The sequence below is a fragment of the Schistosoma mansoni genome (assembly GCF_000237925.1).
Source record: "Schistosoma mansoni, WGS project CABG00000000 data, supercontig 0182, strain Puerto Rico, whole genome shotgun sequence".
NCBI lineage: Eukaryota > Metazoa > Platyhelminthes > Trematoda > Strigeidida > Schistosomatidae > Schistosoma > Schistosoma mansoni.
The window spans coordinates 465,823-481,290 of record NW_017386066.1 but is presented as its reverse complement, the minus strand read 5'-3'; the positions used below and the strand labels follow the sequence as shown (position 1 = coordinate 481,290).

Here is a 15,468-nt window from a genome sequence, read left to right as displayed (position 1 = left end):
AACGAAACGGCCGTCCAGTGTTTTCAAAATTTCCATAAAGGTTTACCTTCAATTGACTCATGATCTCAATTATATAAAACGTATCTGAACTTCTTTAGCGTAATCGTCAAAATCAAAATTATCAAATCTATACTAGATGCTTATTCTGATATTAACTTTAGTTAGTAGGATAGCATGAGTTAGTTACTTGTAAATCATTTTAAAAGTTAAGAATATGATAATAAATAGATGAATTTATTATGTGAAAGGTGTAAATTTAAATGATTAATAGTTGATGTTAGTTACTAATTTGTCTTTTATTGGAATTAAAAATAAAAGTGCAAATTGAAAATGTTTTTTTTCTTTTTTTGAAACATCTATGTGTGTGTGTGTGTGTGTGTAAAATGAGAACCATTAAATATATAATTGTAATCATAAGATATTCAAATAGATTTCTATCACAAAAACGGGTACATGTAAAATAAACATGTTGGATAGAGATAGGGTTCAATTACAGATTTATGAACATTTGCCAAGAGGTGGTTATTTGTTCAGATTGTTCTAATTAGCCCATATATACAACGCTCCTGCTGTCAATATTTATTTATATCTGCAAAACCCTTTGTGAAGCATTTTAACCTCTTCAAAGTAAAACTTTATATATAGACTCCGTTATGAACAAGGTGATGAGAACTGTTGTCACTTCATATTCGTCCACACGGTAGAAGAATACCTCTTCTTGAAGTACGTGTAGTAGAATGTGATTTAGGAGTGGTCTTGACAACGAGAGAGAGAGTGATTACAGAGACAAAGGTATGACAATTTGAGACCGGTTCATAAAATGTTTCAGTGAGATACTTTAGATATGTTAATTTTATACTTCCTAGACCTTACAGCTTTCAATGAAAATCTGAAAAGTAAAATGAGGTATGCTATTTTAAGCTTCGTACTTTTCTTACTCCCTCATTTGGTTGCCAGATCTCAGCATCGCTAAAGACGATCGCTATCAAAGTGAAAACCTTACTACCGTCACAACCCAGTACAGTGAGAGATCAAAATTCACCCTGGCATAATGAGTTCGCTCGTTTTATGCTTACCACATTCCAATCAACTTGGATGGCATGCTAGGGTCTAAAAGAAAAAGTATTCTATCCAGTTAAGCTTGAATGAGTCTTTAAGATAGGTAAGCTCGATCACAACGTTAAGGTAGAAGCTACAACAGGGTTACTATCGACTGACAATTTATGCATAAAGATTAAAAAACAGGGGAAAGCAGGACAACTGTCAAATGCTATATTTTGATTTATTCAATATTGTCAAGTTATGACTACCCGCGAGATGTAAGTCAGGACACAAAGATCTTCATTTAAGTATAATATCCATAGATCACTGTATTACAGATTCAAATTATGTATAATCTCAATTATTCGAACTTAGATGTTTGTTTATTACAACTGCATAACTTACTTTGAATAGGAAATCAGGGAGATGTTTTACACCTCAAATGAATCTTTTTTATTGTTGGTCTTATTGTTTAGCTTCCATTTTCTTTGTAGACAACATTATTAGAGCTTAATTCATGTAAAATCTATATATGTTTACTTTTAATCATCTTTATATCTAACATTTTATTCTAGCAAATATCGATTGCTCAACATAATGGTTTTTTAAAAAAAGGATTCTAAAAATTTCCAGATAATTAAATTATCATTCAATTAAAGCTAGACCACAATGGAAAACCTGGAAGCACTGGACGGCCGTTTCGTCCTATTGTGGGGTTACTCAGCAGTGCGCGAGACTGATAGGTCCTGGGTTTGAATCTCGTGAGGCGGAATCGTGGATGCACACTGCTGAGGAGTCCTAAAATAGGACGAAACGAGGGTTCAATGCTTCCACGTTTTTTATGGTGGTCTAGCTTCAATTGACTCATGATCTCAATTATATGAAATTACTAAAATCTACACAAAACCCCCTTTTGATAATTAGATTATCGCCAAAATTTACTTTTTTATGTTTTTTTACCCATTTTAATATTTTATACTTCAAGTACAATCCGAAGGTTTATACTCTGTTCGATTTTTATGACAAGAATTCTAATGACTTTTGTAATGCAATTGTATAAACAGGTGTATCATTTACTCTGGGATTTTTTTAGAGTTATTGTTGTAATTGGATTACCGATCGGATTTAATTTTCTACCACTGCCCATTACCATCTTCGTGTTTCTTATCCAACCTCCCGAGTTCAGCTGCAAACATGTTCGTAACAGCCAAATTTGGATAACACAAACCGCTGAAATTTAAATTGTCAATGAAATACTAAACTCTACCATAGATGGGATATGGCTAGCATTGAAATTCAGGAAGCATGGTTTATCCTATTTTGGACTCACCAGCCGGATGTACCAACATTCCAGAGTTTAATGTTCACTCCGGCAGTCCGACCAAGTACTGTTTGCTTCAATTGCCTTCGGGATATCCACTTAGCTACTTAGAAGAGACAGTCACTTACTTGTTCGACGAGTATGAGATTTAATTCAATTTGAAATGGTTTGGATTATCGCATTATTGGTATTTCTCATCACCAGCTAAGACTGATTAAATTTAAGTCGAAAATATCAACAGTGCGATAATTCGAACCATTTCAAACTGAATTAAAACTCCACTGTGTAGCATGGATCCGACAAATGAAGTACTGAGTATAACACACTTATTTTACATTGTTTATCAGATAAAATAAAATAACGCAGTATCAAATGATTTGAAACTTTAAGAAATTATTTCTTCTCTAAAAATCATAGGTCAAACTAATTTGTCCATTGGTTGGAACACAAAAAGTTAAATCCTGGCTATGGCGTGAACCAGTACTACCAAGTTCAACAGAATATGCTCAATTACCACAAGGTCGACCACCAAGTCGTACTGTTACAGCTACAAAACCAGGTTTACATGAGGGTAAACATGTAGAAATTGGTTCAGATTTATCATGGGCACGTATTGTTGATCCTTTATCACCGGAAGCCCCGATTAAACTATGGTGTCAATTTACGATGCCCTCTCCATGGGATAATAAAGTTAGTTCAATTAATGTTTATTTTATGGAGAGTAAAAGTTGATTTTTAAATAAGATATTTTATTCATTCATACTTACAATATTTTGGTCAGTAATAATGTTTTTATAAACCATGGTAATTATAACCAGAAGATGCTAAACCTTACTGAGTTTAATTCATTTTGTATTGGTTGTTTGCATCTTCCCATTGATGTTTAAGGCTATTTTGAGCAGAAAACTGTTTATAAATACTTGTACCTGCTTGACGATGGATGAAGTGGTTCTCCACGTTTCAGCTCCATACAGTAGGATTGTATTGATGTTCGTATTGAAGATTCTCACTTTCATATTAGTTGACAGTTGTTTTGAGTTCCATATGTTCTTCGATTGTAGGAATGCAGCCTTTTCACAGCCAATCCTCGCCTTTGCATCTGCATCAGATCCTCCTTGTTCATCAATGAAGCCTCCCAGGTACATGAAGGATTACACCTCTTCCAGAGTTTTGTCATCAACTGTGATTGGCTTGGCGTTCTCCGTGTTGTATTTGAGAATCTTGCTTTTTCCTTTGTGTATGTTGAGGCCTATTGATGCAGAGGCTGCTGATAAACTTGTTGTCTTCGTCTGTATTTGTTCGTATGTATGAGATAGGATGTCTAGGTCATCTGCGAAGTCCAAATCGTCTAATTGATTTTGAAATGTCCATTGTATTCCTAAGATGTCGAGGTCTTCATAATCCAGTCAATCACCAGAAGAAAGAGGAAGGGGGAGAGTAGGCAGTTTTTACTGGAAGTGCATCTGTCACCTGTCCTCCATGTATGACTTTGCACTGTAGTCCGTCGTATGAGTTCTGGATAATGTTGAAAATCTTCTGAGGAACTCCATAGTGTCGGAGAAATCTCCATAATTTTCTCCAGTCCACACTGTCAAGCGCCTTCTTTTAGTCAATGAAGTTGATTTATAGTGGGGAATCCCACTCAACTGATTGTTCGACGATGATCCGTGGTGTCGCAATTCGGTCTGTGCAAGACCGACCCTTTCGGAATCCAGATTATTGATCTCGAAGTCGTGCGTCTACTGCATCTTTCATCCGCTTGAGCAACACTCTGTTGAAAACTTTTCCTGGTACTGACAACAAACTGATGCCTCTGTAATTCTCACATTTGCTCAGATTTCCTTTCTTTGGTATCTTGATGAGGTATCCTTCTTTCCAGTCCGTTGGCACTTGTTCCTCTTCCCAAATCTTCTTGAACAGAAGGTGAACCATGTTTGCAGTTACTTCAATGTCAGATTTCAGAGCTTCAGCTGGTATATTGTCAGATTCTGCCGCTTTCTTTTTTTTCGTCAATAGCTAATTTTAAATTCATTTACATGATAGATTTTACTATGCTAACTGTTCAATTTATAATCTCTAGAATAATTTTATCCAGTCCTTAATAATGATCAGCTTCGCACCGTCAAAATGTAATGTACCCACCAATCTAAGTGACTCGACTTTCATGTAACAGTTATAAGTTGATGCTGAATCTCAGTTTAAAGTTTCTTTCTGGTTATCTTTAATCGTTTAACATTCAATAAGAATGGTTGAAATAAATGTTATGTCAAGAAGTCAAAATAAAGCATTAGTGAATCTATAAATTCGTTTAAATTAATACATTGGTACATTTATGTTGGTATTCCATATCACTTCTACTGATTTCTTTTAGACAATTATTAAAATCTCCACGAAAACCCCCTTCTGATAATGATCATATGCTCACTAGTGGCCGGCGCCATGAGGTATTTCTTGGAGTTCTAGTGAGAAGTAGTGACCAGTGGAGTTCAACCAGATCTGTTGAGAGATATGAACTCACTGAAAACATTGGTGAATGGTTGCTCAATTTCGTGGATTGATTGAAGTTAGACATTAACACCGTTGGATGCCTGGCGCGAGACTGGTAGCTCCTGGGTTGGAATCTCACGAGGTGAGATGGTGAATGCGCACTGCTGAGGAGTCCCACAACAGGACGAGTTGGCCGTGCAGTGCTTCCAGGTTTTCCATGGTGGTCTAGCTTCAGTTGTCTCATGATCACAACTATATAAAATTATTAATGCTTTTATAATTTAATCCGAGACTTTTGTTAGTTCCTTTGTCCTGTGAATAATTCATCTAAACAGGAAGGGAACATCTGTATCACATAATTAGAGCATCAAACTTCGTTTTGTTGGATTAACCATTTAAACATTCAGGAGATAACTGCACCTTCTTGATCATAACGTAAAACTATACATCTAAAGATAGATATACTTCAGAATGGAATGTATAAATGAATATGGAGAGTTGATCAATTCATTCATGTTTTCTTCTAATCTGTGTAAAATGCCATCAGTTTATATTTATATAGATAAACACGATACATTATGTCATGGGTATCATCAGACAAGCTATTGACAATAACTGAAGTGGATGCGCAGTGTCGAGGAGTATAATAATTCGACGAAATGACTGTCCAGCGCTTCCTCGTTTCCGTGAATCCTCATTCTAATAATGACTAAATTATTGATCATATCGAATACAAACCGAATTTGTAAACAAACAAAATGACTTTTAAAGCATTCAATAAGTAACAGTGTTAGCCAAATTTTCATATCAATTAGGTTGTTTGTAAAATATGGATTTACACTCTATTTAGGACAATAATAAACCTCTTGAGATTCTATTCTATCATATTTATACACGCATATAAATAGAATCTATCGCTATTTATATAAAATTGAGTAAGGAAATTCTTAAAAATAACATCTTGTCCAAATTTTAAGGTGATTTATAGGTAGAATTCTAAAAGTTAGTTAACTGATCATTGATTATTTTCATAGTTGAAAACATGACTTAATTGAAGCTAGGCCACCAGGGAAAACCTGGAAGCACTGGACGGCCGTTTCATCCCATTATGGAACTCCTCAGCAGTGCGCATCCGCGATCCCGCACTTGCGAGATTCGAATCCATGACCTAACAGTCTTGAGCCAGAGCCCTTAATCGATAGACCACTGAGCCGTCCAATATCCAACGGTGTTAATGTCTAACTTCAACCAATCCACGATGTTTAAGCAACTGTTCGCCAATTGTCTTAAGTGAGTTGATATCTCTACAACAGACTTGGTTGAACTCCACTGGTCACTGCTTCCCACTAGAACTCAAATGCGAGATAATGCGAGTGCGGGATCGTGGATGCGCACTGCTGAAGAGTCCCATAATAGGACGAAACGGCCGTCCAGTGCTTCCAGGTTTTCCGTGGTAGTCTAGCTTCAATTGACTCATGATTTCAACTATTTAAATACTGAAATCTTCACAAAACCCCTCCTGATCCACTGATTATTTGTAGTAAAATTTCTAGTCATTGTTTTAAGTAAAGATTATTTTGCCAAACTTTCAAAACTGAATCAAATCATACTACTGAATTATTTAAAAAGTAATATAATAAATGAAAAGTTTTAGTATTGAAAGCTATCCACATCAAGGAAATTCATTCAATAATGTCATTCTGTATAGTGAACAATTCAAGATTGTTTACATAAGTAATATAGTCAATTATCAGAAATCATTGGATACAACATAGAATTCTCAGTGTAAAATATTTCAACAAGCTTCCGTTTTTTTATTTCTTGATCGATCCTGACGACAAATATTGAGTGATCGCCAGTTAGATATTAGCATTTCAGTAGTCGATATCTGAATAATATTCATTCTTTTCAATCCATATTACCAGCAACCACAATGTCTCCGATCTCACAATTTGATTCACCTTAATGATAATTATTGATATAAAAGTCAATTTTCTCAATTAATAGTATGTTGATGAATAAAGAAGCAACATTTGGAGCCATTGCTTCTTACAGAGTTGAACAATTCACTACAGTTTAAATGATCCAAAATTAAAAAGTCGTGAGCTGGCTGGTATGAGTTTAAACGAGTGACATATGATATTTCTTGATTTTGCTTCCTTATTCTATCACTGATTGAAACAATTGTCATTTTATATTATTAACTATTGAAATACGAATCAATATTGAATGTTACAAGTATAATCTCAAAGAATCATTTTCATTATATAAAATAAATATTCACATTGTTTAACAATTAATTTTAACAGAAGGGGGTTTTGTGTAGATTTTAGTAATTTTGTATAGTTGAGATCATTAATCAATTGATGCTAGACCACCATGGAAAACCTGATAATTATCATATGCTTACTAGTGACTGACTTCAAGAGATATTTCTTGGAGTTCTAGTGAGAAGCAGTGACCAGTGGAGTTCAATCAGATCTGTTGTGAGATAATAACTCATTGAAGACATTGGTGAATGGTGGCTGAACTTTGTGGATTGGTTGAAGTTAGACATTAACACCGTTGGATGCCAGCCGGCTCAGTGGTCTAGTGGTTAAGTGTTCGCGCACGAGACTGATAGGTCCTGGGTTGGAATCTCGCGAGGTAGGATAGTGGATGTACACTGCCAAGGACGAGTCCCATAATAGGACGAGTTGGCCGTTCAGTGCTGCTAGGTTTTCCATGATGATCTAGCTTCAATTGACTCATGATCTCAACTATATAAGATAAATTTTAAATTAATATCAATTTTTTTTTATTTTTTCAGGATCCAATTATTGCATACTATGAAATTGATTGGGAATTATATGAACCAATTTCACCTCAAATTTATATTTTACCAGGTGATAAAGAGTTTAACTTTGATGAGATCAATCAAAATCTTTCAAAATCTATTTTACCTAATCAACAATTAATTAATCAAGATCAACATGCAACTATTGCCCATAGTATTAATGCACAAATTGATGAATCTATTAAATTAGCTAATATTAAAACCTCCAATAAATCAATATTATTAGAGAATAAACCAGCACGTATTGCTTGTCGATTTCGTTCAATTTCATTAGCTGGTATACTAAATTCACAATCCAATACATTAACAATACAAAATGTTTATTGGTATCGTAATGGTCAATCAGTTCATGTTCCACCATTCTATGTTGATAATTCATTAGTTACTCCATATGGTTTATCAATTTTATCTGTTCGTGCTTATCCAACTACATTTAATGTTAGTCAAATTAGTGATGAAAAATTATCAGCAATAGAATTGATTGGAAATAGTGATAAATATAAATTACCTATTGAACATTTAACTTGTTCTGTAATAAGTCGAGTGAAAGAAACACCAATTTACAAGGTTACAACAAATGCGAGGTTGGTTTAAATTTTTCCATTTGATTTCTTTTTTTTTTTTTGACAAATTCTAACATAAAGAATGGTAGCTGGGTAATATGCAACTGTAGTGAACGAGAACACCAGCAGGGACAAATAGATGTATCTAATTATAAAATTACAGAATCTCTTAGTAAATCCGAGAACCATACAGTAAATAGTTGATTTGCAAAAATGTCAATCAATTATCTCAGATATGATTGTTTCTTCGTTTTCACACCAATCATTCTCTGTTCTCTTTCTCTTCTCTTCGATCTTCTTAACCTTCTAACGCCAGGCATTTCAATTTCTATTGATGATACATACTACTTATATCTGTCGACATCTGTAGCACACATCACACTACTACACTTAAAAGTATATTTAAACTTCTGTATATAAAGCAATTAGAAAAGGAAGTTCATCAAAATTGTGTTAGTACAATACATTTTCTTCTCTATGGTTAAACACATGGTCGAAGTAAGTTACAAGACTAGTCTCTGCTCTTCAATGATACTCAACAACACCAGTAAAATGTGAAGAAAAAAGAATTTTTACAATAGATCTTTTGATTTGTCTACAATAATCACATGACTTTGGGATGCTAACGATAACATAGTCTATTAAAAGATATAATTAGATTTAACCAACCTATAGCAGAATAGGACAAAAAATAGTTGGATTTTTGTTTCGTTATTTTAACATTGTGGCTCAATTCAGTGCGAAATTGTTGTAAGCAAAGATGGATAGTTGCTAGCAGTGGAATCCAGGACGCTTTGCTTACCATGCTTGTGAATTTAAGCTATATCGAGGCAATACGCACAGTATGCACATATGCCAATTAGGGACTGACCAGTTGCAGTCCTAATACATCAATGGGAAGATTCAAACAAACAATGCTAAGTGAAAATGTTGTAATTTGAAAACAAATCTCTTAATAAAAATACAAACGAGCTGAAATCAACAATCTTCTCAACATATCAATACGCATATCCGTCCAGCTTTCGATTTGTTTAATACAAACAACTGCGGTGTTTTTTAGTTAAAAGGACCTGGAAAGATCTAATCGGTTTACTATGGTGAAGGTGGAATAACAGTCTATTTCATATGTGCTAAGCGAACTTACTCATCTTGACAGTTAAGCAAGTGATTAACACAAATATGATGAGCGAACTAGCCATGATGACAGAAAGGTTTGCTATTTCTTATGATTTCATTAACTGAGTAGAAAGGATATCATCTAGTTTTTCTATCTGTTCTTGTATTCATCGATTCAATTTTGTTTATTATATAAAAGTGGTCTACTACTAGGCAAAATAGCTAACGGATTCGTGAATGAACTTATTCGTAATCAAGAAAAGATGAGAGGAAGTCAATAAGTAGCTTGCTTTAAAATGCATTTATTTGTGAAAATGTGTTTTTTTTTAATTTTTAATGAACGATTTAATCTTGACAATTCTGTAAGTATATCTGTAAAAATTCACTAATAAGTACTCGACTATTTTACATTGATGCTATCGATGACTGCCTCTCAAATGATTAAAGGATTCCTCGTGAAATGTACTCATTATTTAGAGGATATTCTGCTAGTATACTCACCTTTGAAGTTAACTTGATTTTTGAGAATCTCAGACTAACTTTTCTTATACCTTAGTTTCAATTCATGGGGCTGTTTATTGCTAGGATTTCCTTTTAACTATTCTTCTATATTTATTAATTAGAGCCCAAAATGATCTCCTTCTTTCGCTGGTCTTTTAAACTTATGAATAATGGGTGAATTGAACGAATCAGCCTTTAGTTAGAATACGTCTATAGAACACCCTGTACTTCGTTTTGTGTTAATTGATAAAGTGTATCCCATGTCCATATTCTGAGACGTTATCACTATGTTGTCCAGCTGTCGATCAACCTCTTGTAGGAATGTGATATTTACAGATTGGTCACTGAGGATGACCAATATCATATTTGTTTAATCTTTTAGTATGGATCGATTTGATTCCCTAAAAGACTCATATTTATCAAAACATCTTTAAGGACATTTTACTTTAGTTTCACTAAATTACTTATCTCATTTAAGAGTAATACAATTGACCTGAAGTATCCTGACAGATTTCCCTCAACATATAGTAACAATAATAATGTTATAATAATAAAGACTGAAGGCTATCTGTATTAAGTGTTGGTTGACATCGTTTTTAATTTAGTTATCAGTATGAATATTATCATGAAACTTCTCCAAAATAATAATCCCGAAGGAATTTTCATTAAGTCGATCGTTTCCTAATGATATATGCTAAGCTTAAATTGTTTTTATTAAATTATTTTATTTTCAATGAAGTGTGTCACATTCTATAGTTAAGATTTTGAAATAGCTACTAACTAGTTCTAAAAAAATAGTTGGCAAACATGTTTGAATATAATTCGTTATTAACAAGTATGTCCAAAATTCTTTACTTTTTAAGATTAAGTTCATCAAATTATACTTTTTAAAAGAATATTACAGATGCTCTATACATATCCATCGCTTTTAATCAAAACCAGAGTAGAGGAATTTCCAGTCCAGTAGGGTTTACTGTAATTTAAAGGGTTACAGTTACAACTACTTAACTGATTTGAATAAGAAAAGACAATCATTTGTAAGTAAAGATTACCAGTTAACTCTGAACTTATAGAAAACATAGTTATTTCCGAGATTCATGAAGTTCTTGAGTTCAGTCGCATATATATGGTTGTAAGACCCACTGATAAACAGTTCCATACTAGGATGAAGTAGCAGTCCGGTACTAATATGTTTCAATGGTTTTTTATTTAAGTTGGTGAAGTAAAACATAGAATTCAGTAATTCCCACAAACTCTCTTTACTAATAATATCAAATATTTGTCAACACAATCTACAGTGATTGTTACTATAACATTGTAAGCAAGGTTTCCTGGTGATCATTCTATTTCAGTAGAAAATTCATCGAAATTCAATAACCCACATTATATACCTGGATTCATTCACGATTTCTCCTCTAATTTCCTGTAGTTTCATAAGTATAAATTTATGATTTAAAAGTTTAACATACTTGAGGATGATAATTCTCTCGATGCACACTGTTGTTGAATTACAATCTACGACATATCATGTTTATTATTTATTTGAACACATAAATATTGGTACAAACGGGCACCAGATATATATGCGCCACACAAATCTCATTTGATTTGTGTGAGGGCTGTGATGCTGCCTAGATGCCTAAACGGAAGCAGGTGGTTCTCTTAAGGGACCACACCCGGAGCCTTTGACCTACAGATCCGATCTACAAGGTAGTGGAGCATCGAAAAGAAATGCAGTTCCATGGTAGCCGGTGACCAACGATTGGTTCATACGTCATTTGTTCCCTCTGAATACTGGAGCCCATGTGCACCATTAGTTTGGAATCAGGGTTTTCTGAATCCCCTTGGTGGATCCTCGTATCCACCAACCCGGTTAAAGCGTCGGACATTCGCTTTTCGTCCTCTCAATTTCGTAAACAACATTGATGCCACAAGAAGACAGTGAGTAGGACTTCCTTGTCAGAGGCCATATACTCGTGGCCATATGAGAGCATTTCGAGATGGAGAGTGGACTCTCCCCACTCTCGGCCGTACCATTTGGGGCTATGACACATCAACCATTTCAGTAATCCTTGATTTTGACAATGAATGTTTAACTGATAACGGCTCATAATGAAATTTAATTCTGAAATATTATTGAGGATTAAAACGAATTCATTTATCTCCAAAATATTTTGTAACTTTCGCTTGACAAAAGTTTACTAACTAAACTTAATTGCATGAATTTCTTAACACATCAATGTAAATAGTTTGTAGAGATTGTCGAATTTCATATTTTTTTTTATTATGGTCTAACTTTCGTTATATAGCCATTGATTAGTAGAAAGCACTAAACAAGAAATTTATCATAGAATCAGGCTCTTTAGCAGTATACGTCGGCAAACCTATTGAAGATCGAGCCTGATAAATTCTGTTTTTATGAAAGATTCTTAACTTCAAAACAATTGAGTCCATACATTATGACGAAACAACTCTATAGCATAAGAAAAAAGTTTTATAGTTGAAATCATGAATCAATTGAAGCTAGATCACCAAGGAAAATCTGGAAGCACTGGACGGCCGTTATGTCCTATTGTGGGACTTCTCAGCAGTGCGCATTCCATAATAGAACGAAACGACCGTCCATTGTTTCCAGGTTTTCCTTGGTGGTCTAGTTCAAATTGACTTATGATCTCAACTATATAAAATCTCCACAAAACCCCCTTCTGATTAGAAAAGTTTTAGTAAAATTGGACCTAATAACCTGAATAGTTTAATCCATTAAGTAAACATAATGAGGGAAAAAAAAGAACTCATTATTAGAACGTTAAAAATAAATCTCTTATTTGTATATCAGTACTAATATGCTTTAAAATAGATTTTGCTTTGAGCTGTATAAATGAAAATTTTAATCTTCTTAGCTGAGTTCATAAACTACTAAAAATTAGAAATAAAACTGTTTCGATGTACCTAACTTGGAATTGATTATCTAAATTGACAGGATCCAGTTACTTATTTATTGAACTATTTAAAGCTTGAGAATTACACTTTATCAGTTATGTAACAGATTTATATGTCATCATATTCTTGGTCACCGACTATCATGGGACTACATCTACTAACATTGCTCCACTACCTTGTGGATTAGACTATCAGGGCAAATGGCTCAGTAAGTGAGCCCCTTAAGGAAATCATATGCTTTTGTTTGGGAACCTGGACAGTATTACAGCCCTCATACGAATCAATGGGAAAATACTACTGGCCTCATTGTTATTGTGTGGTGTATATGTCTTTGGTGCCCCATTGTACCAATAATAATGTGTTCGAATAATTAAATAAATATTCTTAGAATAGTTAGCTGAAGTTGTGATTATTAAGAGAAAACTGGTCAGGTTCAATCAAAAACATATACATCATGTCAACGGTGTTTACCAATTTATTAATGTGCTTATATGAGTAAACATTCATCAGAAGAAGTAATTATGATTTAAAAATAGTGGTAGTTGACAATCTACCAATATGAATAAGAAACAAATACAAAGGCCTATTAACAAAGACAATATAATTGTCAGTAAGAGATTGTACAGAATGTTGAAACTCTCGGAAATTATGAACCAATCTAAAATTTCAATGAGATTTAGCAATCTCCATAACATCTCAATGATAATTATCATCTACTCACTAGTGACTAGCTTCCAGAGGAAGTTTCTAGAGTTCTAGTTAGAAGCCTTTACCAAAGGAGCGAATCCGTGTTGGGCGTGGGATAGTCACCCATCGAAAACAATGAAAGATGATCACGGAATGTTATGGATTGATTGAAGCTAGACGTTAACGCTATTAAATCCCTACTTAGTGATCTAGAAGTTAGCGTTTCGCACGCAAGATTGAAGGCTCTGAGTTTGATTCTCTTTAATGGGGTTTTGTGGACGGGCCTACTGAGGAGTCTCACCCTGGGACGAAACGCACGTTCCATGCCTCCAGGTTTTTAAAGGTTGTTTAACACTGATCGGTTCAGAAGTTTAGTGACAACATATTTGATCAGATCACAAATGATGAATCTAAGATAGAAATTATTGTCACAAAATAACCAATATTCTTTTATTTTTCCCTATCATTTTATTAAGGATATAACTTTTATCTATTACATTTACATTGAATTATTATTCGATAACGCTTTTTAAAAATAAAAGTGTAATCACAACCTGAATAGATCAATTAAAACTACTTGGACTGTGAAGTCGGCTGATTAAAGTTTGAACCCCAACACCCAAAAAGCACCAATTATTTCAAAACCATAGTTGCAAGCTGCTAATTAAAACCAACTACCAAAAAAACCTAAGTTTAAGTCTTCGTTACGACAAATTAGCTAATGAAGGCAGGATGGAACCTGATATTGGATAAAAATGTTTAATGTTCAAAACTTATTCTTTTTTAGTTGAATAATTTGTGACTGATATTGTCTAAAGTAAGAAGTGTAGTCTGAAGATAATATGCTTTCTACAGGATCTGAAGTTATACAGATTCGGTTCAATGTAAGCATGTAGATTCTCAGTTTTAAATTAATATCATATTGAAAAAGAACAATTGTCCCGTTTCCTTTGATTTAAATTGTCTTTTTTTGGTTCATTTATTTTTCTCTGTTCAACTACTGTGGTATTTAATTGAAAAGGTTTTGTGGATTTTGTATTCTTTCGATAACTATGCTTCCCACAGATTGATCTCAGTTGGGATAACAATTAAAAACAGGAAGCACTGAACAAGTGTCTCGGTTTAGTGTTAGATTTTTCTGCTGTCCAAAGCTATAACCCACCCAAGGAATGAACTCAGTACATTCGGTGCCGGAAAAAAAGCGTGACAATCAGGACAGCTGGGTCGATTATCAATTGTATACATTTCCAACTTCAGTCCCTTTATGATATAGCGCGACAATCACCCAATGCGATCAGGAGTGACTATTTCAGTACAACAGGCCTGAGCTACAAAAAAGTGCGAATTCTCTCATAGGAACACCGTAAATTAAGTTAGTAGTGAGCCGAAGATTATAGTTTCTTTGGAAGAGTTTAATGGAAATCGGTTTAGTTTGTAGGTAGGATTATGCATGTCCGATACTGTATAGTATTATACTGAAGTGAAACAGCTGCTTAGTGATCTTTTTTTTTCAATGACACCTCAAATAAAATCAGTCTGAGACAAATACAATTTATACTATATAATATTAATAATAATAGTAATATGACGAAATCGTCAATAATTATATTTAAATCTTTCCCCCCCCCTTAATCTTTTTACCTCAATTTATATCACAGTTTACAAACTGAAATCATTCTCGTTCCACGTATGATCCATACAGAGTTATTATCAGCTGAACGAAGTTTAGAAGATGCAATTAAATTGACCTGTACAACTATAGCGAATGGACCTCCAAATATGCGTATTGATTTTGCTTCAACAGATCAACCATCTACAAATAATGGTCCGACTCAATGGGAATCATTAAAATCACGATATGGATTAAATATAAGACCAAGACAAGTTGATCCAACTAATCCATTAATACATCGTCTCGTAATTGATATTTCTGGTAAGAAGCTTCTATGTGTTATGATAAATTTTGAAGCTTGCCA

The 15,468-nt window shown here is 33.9% G+C and overlaps 1 protein-coding gene across 1 annotated transcript in view; it reads left to right on the top strand.

The window, feature by feature from the left end:
* The window catches only part of Smp_143410 (hypothetical protein), a gene marked incomplete at both ends in the record, with an annotated part of 57,544 nt that overhangs the window by 9,853 nt on the left and 32,223 nt on the right, over positions 1 to 15,468 (top strand). Inside the window, 2 exons of the mRNA XM_018795043.1 lie at positions 7,659 to 8,269; positions 15,151 to 15,425. Coding sequence (XP_018647019.1) covers positions 7,659 to 8,269; positions 15,151 to 15,425 — 886 coding nt within the window. The remainder of the gene's footprint in view (positions 1 to 7,658; positions 8,270 to 15,150; positions 15,426 to 15,468) is intronic.